The sequence below is a fragment of the Diadema antillarum genome, unplaced genomic scaffold (genome assembly GCF_040938485.1).
Source record: "Diadema antillarum isolate AM-2024a unplaced genomic scaffold, OU_Dant_1.0 seq00001536_RagTag, whole genome shotgun sequence".
NCBI classification, from domain to species: domain Eukaryota; kingdom Metazoa; phylum Echinodermata; class Echinoidea; order Diadematoida; family Diadematidae; genus Diadema; species Diadema antillarum.
Genome location: NW_027272268.1, coordinates 336,800 through 357,499, shown reverse-complemented (window position 1 = coordinate 357,499; position 20,700 = coordinate 336,800). Strand labels below are relative to the sequence as shown.

Below are 20,700 nucleotides of genomic sequence, written 5' to 3'. Positions count from 1 at the left end.
TAGTTGAGCAAAGAAAACCCTTCGACTTTTGCAACATATTATATGGCGTTCCATACTCACCCCTGCACCCATATCCCTAGTACATTGTGTATCTCATGCGATTGAGGTACACGGTGTACTAGGTAAGTTTGTACAGTCAATACAGTGATGACCCAGCTGCAGCGCTGCTGCATCCATCGACATCCACGCCACGCGTGACATACTCAACTGCGCTGCCTACACTCAGCTAGCTAGCTCTGCGACTGGCCGCTGGATGGGGCGACAATCGGGTGATTTGTAAGGATGTAACAACCTCATCGGGTCGTTCTTTTTCCAATAGCGTCGTCGGATCGCACAGGCTGTTATGTTCTTTTAAGCCAGTACTATTAATGCTGCAGTTTTAGCTGTCGGTACATGGCAGAGGGAGAGTAATTTTCTCAGTCTAGCCCCTACTTGAAAAAAAAAAGTTTCTGGAAACTGATTGTAGTTTAGTGCTGAGCAAGAGAGCCACGGCACGACTACCTCCGTAATCCCACAGGCACAACTTCAAGGGCAGGGCACAATCATCTCTTCTGTGCAGCTAGCCAGCCAGCACACCCAAGTCAGCCAGAGGCAGAGGCGGAGCCTCAAGTCCGAACTAAGGTAAATCATGTTTGCCATCAGTAGTTATCACTGTAATTTAAAGGCCAAGACATAGGTCTAGACAGATAGTTTTTGGCATTGGCATATAGTTTCTACTGTATTACTGTATTACGTCTAGACCTCTACATATGTTTTATAGAAATCTACCATCATTTGTAAATTTAAGTAGCCAGTGGCAGTGCAGTGGGTGGGTGGGTCACTTCAACTCCCGACAACGGCAATGGGTTAAACTCTGCTGTAAATTTAGCTCTTTTTATTTTGGAATGGAATGGAATCCCATTTTCTTTGCTCATTTTTGCACTTGGTGCTAGGGCCTAATATCTGTTTATTTTAGATGAATGAACGAAGTGGGATCTTTTAATACATGCATGTGCAAAATGTGCCTTGTTCAAGGACCAAGATGAAGAAGCGGGGTTGAGTGGCATTGCTTACGGGATAGACGCCTTCACAGCCGCCTGGCTGTGATGTATCGCATCCGCTTTAACCTTGTTGACATCGCTTGGCAGTCCTACCTCAGCGAACAGACATCGGCCACTAGAGGACACGGCTCTCGACTGCAGACGATCCAATGTAGCAATCAGGCGTATGCTTCTTCCTTCTTCCCAAGGACCTGTAAGGACTGGAACAGCCTCCAAGAGGACCCAGCTTCTTCTTCTTCTCTCGATGCCTTCCGGCTTGTCTTGAGTGGGAAGAAGAAATAGTTTTGTCTCCAGAGGACACAAATTTTTACTTACACGTTGTATAATACGCACTTGCACAAAAGCTACACAATATCCTGTCTTACTCTTAGATGTGTGTGAGGGTCCACACACTCACACACTCACACACTCTCACACACTCACTCACAGTGCGATAATCTTTAAAACTTGAAGCTGCATTCTACCTGGAAGAAGAAGAAGAAGAAGAAGAAGAGTGGTTGTGATCAGTCTCAGTCACACACATGACCTCCATTAACCGTTAACATATTGTTACCTAAGTGTAGTGTTGAGGATGGGCTGATTTTGCTACAACACACATTTCCTACAGACACTTGCCCGAGTGTACTTCTCGTCCTCATGATCAACGGGTTAGACTATATCATGCCAAATCAATGCCCTATCCTCTCATTAGGCTTTAGGGACAGAGTGTTTTTGGCTCTCACTGCTGTGCCACAATAGTGCATTATGATCACTTACATTTGTGCTTAGTTCTGCATTAAAGGGTGTTTACAGTTCTGGTTGAGGTGAGGATTTAGCTTTTAACATTTTGCAAGATATTCAGAAACCACTCTATTAGATGTCAAAGAGCATGCAATTCTAGGGGTATCAAAAGTTTATTTGATGAAAATAGGTTTCGAAATGACTGAGATATCCCAAAACAAAGTGAAACAAAGAGATCCTAATAAAAGGCGTGGCCTGTCGCCTTTTATTATTATCACTCTTTTGGATATCTCAGCCATTTGAAAACCAATTTTCATCAAATAAACGTTGAATCCTTCTCAAAATTACATGCTCTTTCATATTTCATAAGAGGTTTCTCATTATCTCACTTAGGAATGTTCAAAACATGAATCCCCACCTCAACCAGTACCGGTACTGTACATTCCCTTTATTGTCCAATATTTTGAAGAAATCCCCACCCAGGATATGTCCAAAAAGACAATATTTGATGCACAGATGAATGATCGTCGATAGCACTGATTAGTGGATTTGAATGAATGATCCGCGATGCACAGAAAAATGATTCACTCAGACCAAATCAGTGGGCACAGGTTACTGTTACCAGGGAGGTCTCACCTCCCTGCTGTTAAGGGTGCTACATAGAAATCTACATAACTTCTTTTTACCACTTACCAGGTCATCGGGCAAGCAGATTTTCTAATTATTGTTGAACACTTGCCCATGTGAACATGAATTTTACTTACCCAAAAAAGTCCAAAACTATAAGTAAATGATTTACTTGTTTAAGTTAGGGCTTAATAAAACACAATCATTTGAATAAACAGTCATTTATCTTTGGGACTCCATATGGTTGACTGTGGGTTTGTGGGGGAGGGGGAGGGGTTGAAAAAAGGTGCAGGGTGCTACATAAGCACTTGCCCAATTGCGTAGGGCAAGTGGAAACCAAAGTGTTTTGAAACAATAAGAAAAATGCTTGCCAAAATTGGGAAAGCAAAAAGTTTTAAAGCCACATTTATAAAATTTGTCTTCCCCCTTCAAACCTACAGTCAACTATACAGAGGCCCAAAGATAATGACAATTTAGTGATGCAATGCACTTTAATTTCATTTCACCAACTTTCCAACACTTATGTAAATATTGTGTAGAAGCCCCTATGCAAACACTCCATACGGTACCCCTGTGTATGTATGTTATGATTGCAATTGTATGGCCAAATAAGTAATAACAATAATGATAATAACTCGATTAAACAAAGTTTGCTACTCTAATGTGCCAATCAATGTATGCTGTTTATTTAAAAATGATTGTACTTTTTACCATACTTACGAAACAAAAACCCAGCTTTAGTGCTTAGAAATAGTTCTAAAATGTGAGTTAGGGATAGCAACAAACAATGTATAAATTTGAATCATACAAAATGTGAACAATAGTTGTACCGGTAATAAAAATGTTTCAAGTAAACCGTCTGCAGTAATGGTTTATGGAGAAAAATAATGATATCTCCTTATATCTTAGGCATTATTACAACAACAACAAAAGTTACATGGTAGGATGTCTTGTGATACAACTGACCAACACATATGCATCAAATGTGATAACTCAAACATTTTTAAATGACTGCTCCAAATGGTAAACAGTACCTTTAAGCACTTGACTTCGAAGTGATGTTTTTATTTAAGTTATTTGATTGGAAATGCATGTCAATTAAAATTCATGCTCGGGCAAGCGTTCTGCAACAATTCAAGAATCTGCTTGCCTGACCTGGCAAGTGGTAAAAAGAAGTTATGTAGCACCCTGAGGTGGCTTCAAAACTTTTTGCTTTCCCAATTCGGGCAAGCAGTTATAAAATACTCATTGTTTCAAAACACTTGCCCAACTTAGATTTTCACTTGCCTGAGGCAATCGGGCAAATGCTTATGAAGCACCTTGCTGTAGATCCAAATGCAATAAATCCACAGTGGTAGAATCTAGACATTAGGATGACTGCGTCCGGTCAATGTGTGTATGGTAATCCTGCAAGTATTTATCCAGCAAGTCACCGCTTTGATGTAGCAATGTCCACATAAATGTAAATGGAGTCTGCCGCCAATAATGCAATCATACAAATTTATGTATATGCAGATCAACTCTCCACAGGCAGTAAGGTATGTCTCCCAAGCATTATCTCCATAAAATATAGCAGATCAGCAAGTAAATTAACTATTCTCTTCAAAACCAGCAGTGAAGAAACTCTCAGAGCAAAGGTGTTGGGTGTGGAAAAAAGGAACCAACAACAGGAATCTAATCTGTCATCCGTATGGCTTTTATTGTGTCACTGCCGGCAATAGGGATAGCCTGGTGGTAGTGTCAGTGCCCGGAACGCAGTAGATGACGGGTTCGATTCCTGCTGAGTTCTTTTTTCCAACATGTTTGTTAAAATGTAGATCAGCAGGACTTTGCAATCTTACAAATTTCATCTGTGCAGAGGGAGACAAATTGAAGAAAAATCATACCCTAATATTGTTTTTGTCTGACATTGTTGCATCATTGCATATCCATGCAGCTTTTTGTGACGTGTAGTCATACCCCTCTACAGTGCTTTAATATCCTTCATAGCTCATCAATGCATGGATGCACACATCATGCTCACACATTTTGCAAGTTTTGGGGATTGCGTGCATCTGTTTGAAGCTAACAAGCAAGGATAGGGTAGTGTAGAGTGGTATGGCAAAATAAAGGGGGGGGGGGAGGACATGAAGAAGTCTTTCTGAATTTTGCTTTGGCTCAGAAAGGGTCTGTCTGTGCCATAGTGCAGTTGCCTGCTTTTGAGGTACTTTAACCACATGAAAGGATGACATAAACTGTTCGTACTTCTCATATTGTGTATGGGAGGAGAGATTTTTGTGATCCACTGATCGAATTAGATATTTTTCATGAAACCGAGGCCTGACTCATTGTTATGAGATAATGTTACTATACTGATGTTGACAGTACATGGATAAATTCTGTGGTATGTTGTATTGCCTGACAGTTACAATGTATAGATGGGTATGTTATTACATCTTTGCTCTTTTCTTTGTTTTAAATTAATTGAGTGAAAGATTATTCAAAGATTACAAATTCCATCAATTGAGATTGTTCACAACTCTACATGGACATAAACACTGATGTTTTTATAATTGAGTGTCACTGCTATATATTGTGACACTTACCATTCTGAATTCGGATTCATGTGAAATCACCACATTTTGAGTTTGACCAAGAAATATGACCTGTCATCAGCTTTGAAATGAAGCAGATTTTCTGAGAAAAACAAATCAAAAATTGATACCATGTGTATGTTTTATTGGCTCACCTGTACAATACTGGTTTAGTATGCATGTCGGAGAGTCAGACTGTCATTGTTTTATGTGAATTTTGTTACTTAGAAGGTGTTTTTGTCATGTTTTAATTTTCTTCTTGACCTTTTCTGTGTTATGATATAGTTTACCATATATTTGATAGCATCGACAACCTAAAACTGAGTAAATACTATGGTCAATTCAAAGAATGTGTGCAGCAGAAGCTGTTGATTCAATGCTCCATATTACAATCATGATTTATCACTCCCAACCTCCCACAGCTAGACCGAGCTGACATCTTGCCATAACCATGAGTGGGATTCTACGCAACAAGGTCGGCGGTGCGATCTTCACTTTCATGCTGATGTCTACCGGCTTCCTTGGCTCCATGCTAATGATGGGACCAATAGTTCCCCTCATGTTCATCAAGCCCCGCCTTTATCGACACATCAATGACAATCTCATGGCACTCTGGCTAACCTTGCCCATTGTGAGTTAAATTTGTGCATCATTTGTTCTTAATTCTTCTGCTGTGATGTCATCAGATACCGTAAAACCAGAAATTTTCGCATGCATTTTAATTTCATGACTTTCACGAGAGCCAAGCTTCGCAAAATTAATATGCATGCGAAAGTTCACACTTTAATGCATAGGATACCTGTGGCAATTTGTGAAAAATTCATGCCGTGCTATTTTCTTGTTGTGCAAAATTTGCGAAAAATTTCAACACCTTGAAAATGTCCACTTTTGCAGTATGTTGCGATTGAAGTGATGATTAAGCACATGGTGCTAGATTGGTGCTCATGGATGTATGCAGTACCACAGATGAAAAGTTCTCAGATGTACAGAAACGAGGGTTTTGAATTTCATTTCGGGATGTGGCATGTTGTAGCAATAACTTGCTATTTCACTGAATTGCAGGCTGCCAAAATACATAAACCCTACCTATTTGTCTTGCTGCAAAATTAACCCTTTGTGGGATGCACACAGAGACAACCCACTTTTTTTGTCAACCATATGCTTCTTCTCAAGTATACATAGTTATGCTGGTAATACAGCTAGGAATGATGTTTCCTTTCTCTGGTTTGTATGATTTGATTTATTTCTGTCACAAAATCATACGATGAACATTATGTGATATGTACTTGTAAGTTACATTGCGTAGTATGTGAAATACAACTAACATAACAACTTCAGCCATGTAGCGTTAGACGATTAGACTTCATAATAGTGGTGTCACCCATTCTCAGTGGTTGATCATGCTGCCATTCATGTTAGATTAAGTAGAGCTCCCCAAGGTAAGGTTAATGTTATAAACCTGAATCCTCACCTCAACCAGTACTGTACAGTCCCTTTAAATCTGATTTCATCAAAGGTAAGGTGGGTAAATGTAGTCACAATATTGGTAGTTCCAACTCTGTTTTAGCATGGTGATATATGTCCAAAGATCATCTTGATGGCACCAGCATAGTTCTTAAGTGTATGCCAAAGTGTTTCTCTCCTGCATCTGAACATGATCATACTGCTCAGTCAGCAAAGTTTGACAATTTTTGCAATTGAGCCGCTGCAATGTTGAGCAATGTCAGTCAGCTGAGCATTATTTTATTTTTCCTTTTGGTTTGATAAAACTCCAAATTGCAGCTATCAAACTTTTTAAGAAAAAATAATCAATAATGCTGTTACAATATTGTCATTTCTTTGTTTTGTCCATGCCACTATACTGGACCTCCTGGGGATAACAGCTTCTACTTGGTAAGTCAGTTTAGTGAATAAAATGACTTTAAAAGAAGTGAAATATATGAAGTGAGTGAAGTTGATGAAGTAAATGAATATACAAAGAAACAAACATACATATACATTTTAATTGATTAATAATGAGAGCACAATATAAATCAGTTGTGGCTCAAGTATTCACAAATCATAGAACCAGAAGTGAAAAAAAAACCCACAAATTTTTGTATGCATTTTAATTTTGCAAATTCTGTGAGAACCAAAATTTGTGAAATCAAAATGCATGTGAAAGGTCTTGTCTATGCTATGTATGCATTAAATGCCAGTGGCCATTCACAAAAACTTCATTCCAGGAAAAAGGCTGTCGGCTCCAATTCATGAACATTTTGTACTTTACAGTATATGTTTTGAAGTTGTTTTGTGATCTTTCGACAGGACTGTGTAATTCATTGTTGATGTTTGTGACTGTGTTCATCCCTCAGAGGTGTTCTTTGGAGTGAAGACTAAGGTGACAGGTGACAAGCTGAGTAAATCAGAGCGGAGTGTGATCATTATGAACCATCGGTGCCGGCTGGACTGGATGTTCTTCTGGAAACCTCTCTTTGCACATAGCTCCATCCGCTCCGAGAAGATCATACTAAAAAATGACCTCAGGCACATACCTGGTGTGGGTAAGTGGTCCTAGCACTTTGGCCATTTTCCACTAGAAGCATGTCACAGCAGTATGGTATTCAAATACACTGTATTCAATTTTGACAGTAGGGTATAGAGAGGTGAATTACTGCTAGAGATCTGTCTTTACAAGTCTAGTGGTTATTATTGGTTTAAGGTATGGGAATTAATGTGATTAGATTTCATTGCCTGCTATCTAGACAAAAATATCATTAGTATCAATAATTTACCATGTCAGCCTGAAGACTTATCACACAAGGAAAACACTAACTTGGAATTTGTCATGGAGTTAGCTGATGCTCATAAATCATCAGAACAAATGTAAAATGAGATCACTTCTTGTCATGTTTGTAAAGGATGGGCAATGCAGATTGCCTGCTACATCTTCCTGAAGCGTAAGTGGGACCAGGACAAAGCGTGGCTTACAATGCTACTGGACTACTTCTGTGACACCCAATACACTGCTCAGTACTTCATGTTCCCGGAAGGTAAGAGGTTGGTTCATCTCAAGCAGTTCCACCTTCTACTGTACAGTGCTATGCGAGAGCTGAATTGAGGTGAGGATTCAGCTGGTAACATTTTGCGAGATATTTAGAAACTACCATATGAAATGTTAAGGAGCATTCAATTCCAAGGGGAATCAAAAGTTTATTTGAGGAAAATCAGTTTTGAAATGACTGAGATATCTAAAAACAAGGTAAAACAAAGAAACACTAATAAAAGTCATGGCCTGTCAATTTTATTAGGATCACTTTTTATGCCTCCGCCAACGAAGTGGCCGGAGGCATTATGTTTTCGGGTCGTCCGTACGTCCGTCCCGTTTTGTTTTTGTCGATATCTCAAGAACCCTGTGGGGGTTTTACATCAAACTAGGTATGAGGGTATATCCTGGGGGGATGATACTTTCTTTGGATTTTAGGGTCACGGGGTCAAAGGTCAAAGGTCACAGGTTATTTTGTGGAAAAAAAAGGTTGAAAATTCATGTTTTTCTCTATATCTCGCAAATGGTTCAAGGTATCTTCATGGAACTTAGTATATATGCTTGTTCCAATGGGCAGTGATTATCTAGGGAAGTTGGGGGTCATGGTTCAAAGGTCAGGGGGGTCAATGGTCAAGGTCAACTCCTCAAAATATCAATACTTTCCTTATATTTATGCAATGCCTGAAGGTTTTTTTTTTTTTCAAATTGATGTATACATGTATTACCCAATATATATTCTGTGGGAAGTTTCTTGCCAAAAGGTCAAAGGTCAAGTGAAAGTGCTGAATTGCACTTTTTCCTCCATATCTCAAAAGTAACTCAAGGTATCATCATGAAACTGACATATTTATGCATGTTCAACCTAACAGTGATTCTCTTTGGAACTGTGAGGTCCAAGGTCAAAGGCCAGGTTTAGATAATGCTATTTCCCCATTTCATACTGAAATTATACTTTTTCTCAATACCTTGAAAATTACTCAATGCATAAACTTATAAAAGGGTCAAAAGTAAAGTAAAAATCATCAGTTCCCCAAATACCTGCACTCTGACATTTTAATCATTCATCCAATTGAACCTAGTTCTTGGAAAGTGAACATTCAGCACATTTTTGTCAAACCTGTCATTTTAATATTTTGCCAGTTGTGTGAAACTGTCATCACACATTGTCAAGACATTGTACTATAGACCTATTAGGAGAACCATGCATTATGGCGGAGGCATATCAGTCGCCGTAGCGATATATCTAGTTTGAATATATCTCAGCCATTTCAAGGCCAATTTTCATCAGATGAATGTTGAATCCTTCATGAAATTACTTGCTCTTTCATATTTCATGAGACATTTCTCATTATCTCACCCAAAAATGTTATAAACCTGAATCCTCACCTCAACCAGTACTGTACAGTCCCTTTAAATCTGATTTCATCAAAACCAGATATGTTTTAATTCTCTGCCTTTGTCTCTATTGATATGTTAAATATTTAATTTTACATGTATTTCATTTTACTTCACTTCATGTATTTCCACTTGAAATCATCATTGGGATTACAAAGTTTACATCAAAAGCAAACATTTTATGAAGAGCAATGCGAGGAATTTATGGTTGCAAAGTCTAGACTTCTCAAAGAGAAATTGTAAGTTCGTAACTATCACCAGCAGACTGAAAAAAAGCAGTAAAACAGGTCAAGGATTATTTCAGGGCTGAAATGGAGAATTGCCACCTATCTGTGATGCACATTGTGCAATGTATGTTGAATGATTGAAAGAGAACTATAGATGCAGAAATCAGACTTTGACTCTGCAAAGATTGTAAAAAGAAGCTCAATGCTGTTTTCTGCTAGAGCTTGATCAGGTTAAGTGAAATTGAGTTTCTTTATTTAACCACAGCAAAAAAAAAGAAAAAAAAAACTATTAGGTATAAGTTGTTTTTCAGCAAGGCTGTGAACTACAAGTGTAATACATTAATAACAAAAGTACAGAATAATACAAAGTCATTATACAAATCATACAGTGAGGAGTATACAGCTTAAAACAAAAATAATCAATACAAACAAACAAAAACAGTGATGGGAAAATGTTACTGAGTAAAGTACAAGTGAAAGAAAAAACTTGAACAACATATAACAAATGAAAAACAGTAAAATATTCTTTTGATCAGGTTGAATTATTTACAAAAGAAAGGTGTGAAATAGTGTGTGAAAATTAAAGTTATAGATCTTATATTTGCAGGAAATATATTTAAATAATCTTGATGGTGAATTATAAAATACTCCATATATATTTAAGAATGGTTGATTTCGACGTAGATGAATTAGGATTTGTAATCATATGTTCATGTTTACATACAGTATTGTGACGTTCTATTTTCTCGAGATGTTCACATAGGCTCTCTGATCAAAAGGCTGTTGAGAAGCTTAAAAAATGAGAATGATTAAATGGAGATATCCACTGTACATACCTTGCTTTGTATGCATGCTTAGAGCTGGTTAGATTTGTTTGATTTGAAACATGGATCCTCTGATTTTGTTCTTATCCTACAGGGACTGACATGGCTCCCAACAGCAAGGAGAAGAGTGACTCATATGCTGACAAAAATAATCTGCCAAGATACGAGTATGTCTTACATCCTCGCACGACGGGTTTCAAGTTCATCATGGATCATCTGCGAAAACGTGAGTTTGGAGCTGTGATTATTACTGTAAAAGATATACTGAATGCTCAGGTCACTGTAAGACAACTGAAGAAAGTAGAAATCCTTTGAGTTAATAATGTGTTTTTTGATGATGTGGTTAAATAGTCACACAATATCCAAACTGATTTTTGCATAATAAAGTGTCTGTTAGAGGAAGAAAAGTTGAAGTACTGTCTCAAATTAATTTCACCCATTCAAAGAGCAATGGATACAGACAATATTTTGTCACAGTGGAAAATTTGTAGTCACATTAATACGAAATATTTTTCATGTCTAAGGTAGGTAAGTATTGAAGTTAAGTGAGTTATTATAAGGTTCTGTCTTATCTCTCTAATTGCAAGAGCCCTGTCTTCTTCTTTTTTTTTAAAAGGAAGAAGGAGGGAGAGCGATTACCAAAAATATTCACTTTGATTCACACTTCTCTATTTCCATTCAATTTTCATTCTAGGAGACATGGTTGATGCCATCTATGATGTGACAGTTGGCTATCCAGACCAGATACCGGTCCGTGGAGAAATAGATGTCTTTTGTGGTACTCTACCTGATGAGGTACACTTCCATGTCAAGCGCTACCCAGTTAGATCCCTTCCTCTGGATACAGACTTTGAGAAGTGGTGCACGGAGCGATGGGCGGAGAAGGAAACCCAGCTCCAGGACTACTACACCAAGGACCGCTCGTTTGTGAAGAAGGATGGGGCGGATGGGGACCGGTGGAAGGGCGTGGCTGAGGAGCCAGGGGTTTACTTTGCCTTGTATGGTGCCATGGTGTACTGGGTACTCTTCCTTGTCTTTCTAGTGTGTCTGATGGTGTACACCTCCATTGCTTGGTGGCATATGCTCATTGTAGGCTCCTTCTTTCTGGCAGTGGATGTCTTTTATGGTGGTATGGAGCAGCTGACGGTGGATGTATACCGGTGGCACACCGGGCAGAACTCATTGGGGAGCTCATAGTGGATGGAAAGGGATGATTTCTAGTCCAGAGCAAGTGTTTGCACGCTGTCTTGATTCACATCACACTACAATTTGTTTCTTTTAATGACTGTTTGACTGTTTATGTTAGTAGGAGAGTGATTTTTTTTTCTCAGTATGAAAAGTGGTGTCTTTGTCATTGGAGTCAATCATATGCAATATATAGGTACACTTCATTCTCACATAACATACTTTATGCCTTCATTGTAATAGTTAGTAGAACTGTGGCTGATTATCACCAATACATACAAAATACCCACCCCACTGGTATACAGAGTGACAATGTCTGGTATCATGCCTGCAGTAGATTACAGTCTTACAGTCATTTTCATTGATGTCATCGATCTGTTTGGCTACACTTTGCTTTAACAAGAGTTGTGGGGAAGTTACAATAGATTTGATATGAATCCATGCCCCAGTTTCACCCGCAGTATTTCATTCATGTTGTTACACTTGACAACAGAAAAGATACGTTAACGGACACTGAATGATCAGGGCCCTGGTTAATTAGGAGAAACATTGAATACCATGTTCTCTCCAAGCAAGCAAGTCAAATACTGACTTCATATCATTAAAATATGCTTAAACCAAAGTTCACCCTCAATATGCAAGTCATCACCCTCTCGTCATGGGTTTAACTTCAACAATACATCTGTTTACCCAACAATAAATGTACAATAAACAGAGAGAGGTGTATAAAGAAAACATTAGGGCAGAGGAACATGATCTGTGTGCTCATGAGATAAGTGAAATACAGGAGAAACTAGGAAAGTAGCGGGCAAGAACATGATGCATCTCTTTACCCTTGCTTTTGAATTGTTCATCTTGACATCATATCTCAGTCACCCAGCATAAATGAACCTAGTTTATACTGAATGAATGGAGGTTTAGCGATGATGCTTTGATGAAATGCTGCTGTGTATTATGATGGGGTGAATCGCTTCATGTAGCAGTCAATTTTTCTATTACCTCTGTCGGGTTACCGTAGAGAGAGATGATGGTTAATGCAGCAGTGCCCAGTGTTAAACAACGTTGATGGAGTATTGCGGTTTCCAGTGACAACTCAAATATCACAGCACTTCACTTTCTCAGCAACACTCGTGTAACATTTACTTCTGTAAAGGGCCCTGCTGTCATGAGGTGACTGGCAGACAGAAATACAAACAAACAAAAAAGAATTCAAAGACAAAGTTCTTTAATCACCATCGAGGACCTTGGCAATCTTGATTGAAAATGGATTCAAACACATGATGCAAGTAGCATTTTACTCGGGGAAGTGAATATGAAATGAATATGATAGATATGAGCATCATCAATGAAAACTCGTTGGTATTACCTGTATTATCAATGTTTGTCTTTGTCTAATCATCTTTGCCATACAACTTGGGTCCTTTGTTATGAAGTTGATATGATATGTAAGGACTTCGATATGCAATGTTCCTGTATACAGTGGTGTCCTGCAGTGCTGTTGGCATGGCTGTGGTTTACACTCACCGTTTTCACTATAGAAATTTGTTGGTACTATTTAGCCAGGTATTATATTGCACTGCCAAAAAAAAAAATATTTTGTTACTTTTCTACTTCATTCTGCCCAAAGCTTTGTGGAGGTTTGTATCGTGTATCGGTTCAGTGTGCCATTGTTCTACAGGTTGATGACAATACTTTCATTGCTGACTGTTTGCATTTGATGTTGGGTTGTGTTGGTGGTCTGTGTTTTCAACATGCAATTGAGTGAGATATGTGTTTAAATATATATAAATGTATGTGAGTACTTTTATCGTATTGGTGATTGGAAGTGTGACAGTTCTAAAATATCACTTTCTTTTAAAAATGACCAAAATATTTAAAAATAATCATTCAGTCCTTTGGGGAGTTCTTTGTAACAGGAAAAGATACGATAGTTTATGTCATTTGTCCTTGGTGTCCACTGTAGTAATCAACAAATTGTAATAAAATTGCAGCTGTAACCTCTGAATATAAACTATGATGTGTGCATGTCACATGTTGGGGATTAATTCCCATACTGGTATGTTGGTTTCAGGATATAGTTAAAGTAGTAAAAGGTAAAATTGCTTTAAGAAAAACAAACAAATGAAATAAACAATGCAGCCATTATGCCCATTACTGTGGACAACAAAAATATATTCTCCAATTTCAGTACCCAGCAGCATTGCCAAATGACTTCTAAGTGAGCTTCTTTTTTATGTGTTTTTACTTAATAGAGATCTTCAAACCAAAGAAGTTTCAGTTGTGTCTCATATTAGGGCTTTACCAACGCCTTGGTGTAATATTCATTGCTAGAGAATAGACTTGGAACCAAGAGTAAAGTGCGCGTAGGAATCTAGCTGTTTGAAGCACTCTTAAAATTCTTACGGGCGAATTTTTGATATTCACTGCATCATACATGTATTTGCTGGGAATCAAATCTAAAAATGATATGTATATATTTGAAATAAGTGCAAATACTGACTTCTTTCTGAATGTTGTAAGTGAATGTCATACTTTTGATGTCCCAAAATAGGCCAGTTTTATCATATTAGGTACCACAGCAAAGAGACTTGTCTAAAATTTGACCCAATTTTATGTATGCTGTGCCCTCCATATTATTCAGTCAATCCTACTGTAGCGGCCACTTGTCTATAACAGCCACCTGCCATATATGGCCACTAAAAACAATCCCCCCCCCCAAAAAAAAAGCCATGTTAACAACCCTGTCTATAGCGACCACCTGTTTATAGCAGGCCACTTTTTTTTTTCATCTACCTTGGGTGATCACTATGGACAGGTTCAACTATATAAGAAAGATATTTTGGCAAAAAGAAAGAGCCATTGTATTTAAAACCATAGAAGTAGGACATTTGTAAACTTATATTTTAAAGTTTGGACAGTACCATTGAATGTGGGTAGACAAATATATATCTATGCATGTAGATGTACAAAGTTGTATGTGTGTACATACTCGTAACCCCATGCCATACATGGAAATCCACTTGTTAAGCTTTGGGGGTTTGGTGCTTCTCTTTCTCTGTCTTTTCACTGTGATCAACAATTAGCCCACCTCTTCTGACTGCCAGTGCTATTGAAATGACAATTCAAAATGGCAACTCATTTATGGAAGCAAATCAGAGGAAATAGCTTGATGTGAGGCTCTGTCAGCTCAAGCCACAGTAGCCAGTGGATTACCCTCATAATGTGTGTAAACCAAGTATGTGTAATTACTGATAGTGCTACCAACAGATACATGTTTTCATTGTGGATGGCAGAATAGGATGTGAAGGTGTACCCATTGGAAGTGTATTGACAAGTTTTGAGAGCCAGGACACCCATGAAGCATAGGTACTTCAGAGTGAAAACTCAACTTTTATCTTTATTATGCTTTCAGAGTATAGAGTCAAATAGCAGGATTGTATTATTTAATATATGATGATGAAAAAAGAAATGTATAATCTATTTATCACTTGAAACAAAATCAAGGTCACACAGGGTACTTAAGCTAACCAACAATGGGCATACTGTTTGAATAACCCTCTCTTTTCTGCTTTGACTTTTTGATCTTATTCTCTCAGGTTTCACAAGCATAAAGCTATTTCAGTACAAAGTTGATTCTGTAATTTGATGGCAAGTAGACTAATCTGTAACAGTACTAATGTGTACTTCGATTACCCAATGTCGTTTTGATGGGTCCTCTACTTGAGGACTAATCATGTTTTCAGTTTACATAAAGATTTGTGAAGAACATCCATTACTGTGAAGACATTTCAAACAGTTTACTGAGAGAGGGCAAATTTGCGATAAATAGAATTATTTGCTGCCTACATCAATGATGAAAAGTCCCCATCCCCCAACCCCCTTCCTGGAAGTGGGTATGGGAAGCTGTATGGCATTTAAGTGCAATTTGCAACTAAGCCTGCTTATTATCTTTGTGAGGCTCTGTTTTCTTAGCACTCTATAAATGGCAGAAATATATCATTTTTTATGCCTCCGCCACGAAGTGGTGCCGGAGGCATTATGTTTTCGGGTTGTCCGTCCGTCCGTCCGTCCGTCCGTCCGTCCTTCCGTCCGTCCGTAATGAATTTTGTGGACAGGGTAACTACCAAAACCTTTTGAGGTATCCTAATGAAACTTGGCATGTATGTGTATTAGGGGGTGAAGTTGTGCCTATCAACTTTTGGGTGCACATGCTCAAGGTCAAAGGTCAAAAGGTCAAGGTCAAATGCTTAAAATTTTACTATTTCCCCATATCTATGCAATGCCTGAAGATATTTTCTGGAAACTTAGTGTATACATGTACTACCCAATTAAGATTCTCTGGTGAAAGTTTGGGGTCATGAGGTCAAAAGGTCAAAGGTCAAAAGGTCAAATAAAATGTTAAATTTTCACTTTTTTCTCTGTATCTTGGAAATTGTTCAAGGTATCTTCATGGAACATAGTATATATATATGCATCTACTGACTGGCAGTGGTTATCTAGGGAATTTAGGGTTCATGGGGTCAAAGGTCAGGGGTCAAAGGTCAAGGGCAATACTTCAAAATTTTACTATTTTCCTTATGTTTGTGCAATGCCAGCAGGACTTTTTTTTTTAACTTGATGTATGCATGTATAACCCAATAGAGATTCTCTGGGATTTTTTTTTGCCAAGAAGGTCAAAGGTCAAAAGGTCAAAGATCAAGTGAAAGTGCTGAACTTAATTCTTTCTCCATATCTCGGAAGTGGCTCAAGTTATCTTGAAACTTAGAACATGCTGAATTTATGTATGTTCTGCCTGACAGTGATTCTCTTATAAATCAAAGGCCAGATGAAAATGATAACAATTTACTGTTCAATACAGAAATTGCACTTTTTCTCCATACCTTGAAAATTACTCAGTGCATAAACTTATGAAATGGTCAAAGTCAAGTTAAAGTTCTTAAATCCCCAAATACATGCTCTCCTATTCATCCAATAAACATAGGTCAAGGAAGGTAAACATTCAATACATTTGTGACAAACATGTCATTTTAATATTTTGCCAATTTTGTGAAAATGTAATCACACATTGTCCACATGTACTATAGACCTATTAGGAGAATCATGCATTATGGCGGAGGCATACCAGTCGCCATAGCGACATTTCTAGTTATTTATGCAGTCGTTGATGAGTCGTACAAAGAAATCAATATGTTTCATGAAGACTGCCTCTGTTCTCATGTTTGTCAAGAAAATTATTCTTCCATCTCTGTGACAAGCCACTTCTCCATACCTTCAGACTCCAGTGAGAATATTGAGAGTCAAGCACAAAACATTTCAGCTGCCATGCTATGGAGCAGCACAGAAATCCAAACTTCCTGAAATGTGGTCAAATGGCAGGAGAGGATGAAGTACCTGTCATTTTGTTGTTTGGTCCTGCCAGAAAAACAATATTAGCAAGCAGAAAGATAGACAAAAACAAACATAAAAGAAAATGTACATCATCGTCATATTATTAGGACATCATGGCAATTTTATTTCAATTGTATGGTCCATGGACCATACTTTACAAGATCTTTCTGCATGTAATGATGAAAGCGATGAATGCCATCTCTAAGTTTGCTAGTAAAGGTTAGGATTCTGCTTTCTTTGTGTGTGTGTGTGTGTGTGTGTGTGTGTGTGTGTGTGTGTTTGAATCAGTTCATATGATGCCAAAGGTACATGTATGTTAATTTTTGGTGCTGTACAAATGGTGTTTATCTCTGCATGCAGGTATGTATTGCAGATTGGACATTATTTTTCTTTCTTCTCGCATTTCTCTGGCTTTGATATGGATATGTATGTTTAGGACAGCTTAGGTGTGTCGAAAATATTGTAAGGGTTAGTGAGAATGCTAAATCATATCTGGTGTATATTTGATGAATTTGAATCTCTATTCACACATAGGAAATGAATATACAAAGTATGGTGACTTGAAAATAACAGACCCTGTCAAATCATATATTACAATTACATATCTATTCTCAAGGACTTGTGAGAAATAGTCGTAGTGAATACTTTGTATCTTTAAAAATATCAAATTCTGGAATTTTAGAAAAAATTGTATCGTCTTGGAATGCTATGTGAAATACAGAGAAATTGCCACATCGGCTGACTGCATATACATGTTAATGTGATCTTAAATTGCAAATTTGTGTCTTTGTCTCAAGTACAGTGTAATTTTAGATCAGCATTAAAAATTGTATAATGAAGAACAATACCATATCCACCCCAAACAATATTTGATGTTCATTCTTTCTCTGTTGTTTCATTGTTCCATTTCACAGTGGAATTATTTGTTCAGAATAGAGGAAAAGTCTTGTGAAGAATAAGTGCAATCTTACTCTTACATTATTTGCTGTTTGCCAATTTCTTACAAGTTTCTGCAAATTTAAATGTTTGACCTTGATTAATGATGTCTGTGTACGGAAATCTTGACATGATGATAGATTAGCCTAACTTCTAGACCTCTGAACATTTTCTTGTACATGCTTAGTCAGCATCAGAAGAACTGTACCTCATCAGAATGTTGGTCTAAATGGATCAAGGGCTTGTAGATATCAGAGGCTCATGTGTTTATCGAGTTGTATGGAGCACAATTCTCTTTGGAGGGTTAGAAAAAAAAAAAAAAAACAGCAACCAAGAAAGAGTTCAGAGCCTGGAAGCTAGACCAACAAAATTGTGTGATATCATGCATGGTGTTATATATTTCTGGTCTGTTGTTGCTATTTTGGACCCTTCAGATATAAATGTTGTCTGTGAAGTGCATTATCATTTTGTTGGTGGAAAGTAATGAAATAAAACATATTTATTGCTTTTCAATGATATGCCTAACTATATGGTATTTGTACTAAGTAGTCATGTATTTGTGTTGTATTGTAATATTTATTTATTTATTCATTTATTCATTTATTTATTTATGTACTTATTTTTTAATTTGTAATCTTTTGTCAGGGTAGTCCATTCATCAATAAGCATTGGTCTTCCATGGGGCCCTGAGTAGCATAGATTGAAAGTTTTCTTGAGGGTGAATGTTGTCTTACAATAGTTGAATGATAAAATACACTCCATTTATCTAAGCAAAAAACTTGGATCAATAAAAAATTATTGTCATACAAATGTCAGTAAATTGGTATTGTTCAATATGCCTAGAAAGTAACCCTTTCAGTCAAATCTTTAACTTAGTTTACCTTAGAAAGGAGTGAAGATGTTGTTTAAGTTTACCTTAGAAAGGAGTGAAGATATTGTTTTTATTTGAAATTGATTGATTTGCACATTCTGCACATTTGTGACTGTGTCTTTGAGCCATCAACCCATTAATGTGGTAAAATGTAGAACAAGGGGAAGTATTTGCTAAACTGTCATCACTAGATTTGACATCTCATATCTAGCATAAGCAAGGCTCAACATTACTGGTGGCCGGGTGGCCCAGGGCCTCTAAAAATTGATGTCGGGCCACCAAATATTTCTTTGGGTAGCCGAAGCTGATCAGGTAATATTTTTAGATTCTTTTGGCAAATAATGTCTGAATATGAAAGTGATTGTTTCCCTAGATTGGTGTTACTCATTGAAACACTCAAATTAGATTTCACTTTGTTTCTTGTTTGATAAGGGTGTTCTAGTACCAGTACTGAGAAATACACAGATAAGGAATGAGGCTGGTGGTTGAATACTATGTCATACATGCACAAATATACCAATTACAGCAATATTCTTTGAAACTATGAAAAATAGGAGCAGAGTGATATCTTGAACCTTTGAAAGTACATGTAATTACTTGCGCCATTCATTTGTGTAGCTTTAGATTAGGATTCAGAGTTTTATGCAAGTGGCAACCAAAATTCATACGTTAAATGGGGTAAAATATAACATGACCATAATTTTTCTTGACACAAAGTGTCTTAAGACATGTATATACAATATTCCAATCTTTTTACATGCCGGTAATAAATTGCCTAGCCAATGTTTATACAAATTCCAAGGCTGATGTTAACTCAACTGACTCTAGATTGGTATCATTCATGATCTATGTAATGGCCTGATTTAAAAAATGTCTTCATCAATTTTTAGATAACATGCAATTAGTTTTTTTTTTCGTATTTATTGTGAGTTTGTTTGAGTTGCACCAAGCTATTATATCTTTCAGGTTATGGTTAACTTCTGATAAATCAATATTACATTCATCTTGCTTATAAATGTATAAAAGAATTAGATAAGAATTGTCTGTAAATTAGAGAAACTCTATTGATCTAATTTGATGAGTTGGGTATAGAGCATTAATGTGGACAAGAAATAATGTTGGACAAGCCCTGGGAATGCCACATGTAATTATAATCAATCAAATTTTACACAGTCCAAGTTACAAACTATTTTCTGTCTGTTAGGAAACTTTTAAACCACTTTAATGCTATTCCTGGAATTCCATATTCAAATGCTCAAGTTTCTCGAGAAGAATAGACTATTAGAGTGATTACTCGTGTCAAAGGTTTTGCCAAAATCGATTGATATTCCTACTATCAAGCTCCCTTCGTCAGTTGGAGTAATTTGATTGATCATGTTGGTAAGTGACAGTTTTGTACTACGGTATATCCATGTCTACATCCATACTGATGATTGCAAAATACTTCATTTTCTGTAAGAATACCACCAGCGGAATATTTACAAGTTTTTTGAACAAGTTATCCATAACCATACTTGCCAACATTTTCATTTGAGAAAGCGGTAGAATCTAGGATGCCTATGCGAGCAGCACTAGCTTGAATGCTAATGAAATCTTTCAAAAGCGGTAGTCTACCGCCAAATGCGGTAGAGTTGGCAAGTATGCATAACTGGTAAAACAGATATGGGCCTATATTTACTCTATAAACTTTTGTCTCCCTTTTTAGATAGGCCTACAACGTACTCTCGCTACCGTACTTTTCAATGTATCTGGAAAGATGTTCGCTTTGAATGATAAGTTTAAAGGGATCGTACAGTTATGGTTGAGACCTAATTCCAGGTTTCTAACATTTTTTTGGTGAAATAATGAGAAACCTCTTATAAAATGTGAAAGAGCATGTAGTTCTATGA

At 37.2% G+C, this 20,700-nt stretch overlaps 1 protein-coding gene across 1 annotated transcript; it reads left to right on the top strand.

Moving 5' to 3' along the window:
* The first annotated feature begins 5,411 nt into the window (after window positions 1-5,411).
* On the top strand, window positions 5,412-12,490 carry LOC139710482 (lysocardiolipin acyltransferase 1-like). The gene is made up of 6 exons (XM_071622397.1): window positions 5,412-5,591; window positions 6,844-6,853; window positions 7,315-7,503; window positions 7,861-7,992; window positions 10,526-10,657; window positions 11,126-12,490. The coding sequence occupies exons 1-6, from the start codon at window positions 5,412-5,414 to the stop codon at window positions 11,626-11,628; spliced, it is 1,146 nt and encodes a 381-aa protein (XP_071478498.1). The 3' UTR covers window positions 11,629-12,490.
* The last annotated feature ends 8,210 nt before the right edge of the window (window positions 12,491-20,700 follow it).

Coding starts and splice junctions, on each gene's coding strand:
- LOC139710482 (XM_071622397.1), top strand. CDS start 5,412: ATGAGTGGGATTCTACGCAACAAGGTCGGCGGTGCGATCTTCACTTTC. Junction 7,504..7,860: donor CAGGCACATACCTGGTGTGG/GTAAGTGGTCCT, acceptor ATGTTTGTAAAG/GATGGGCAATGCAGATTGCC. Junction 10,658..11,125: donor CATGGATCATCTGCGAAAAC/GTGAGTTTGGAG, acceptor TTTTCATTCTAG/GAGACATGGTTGATGCCATC.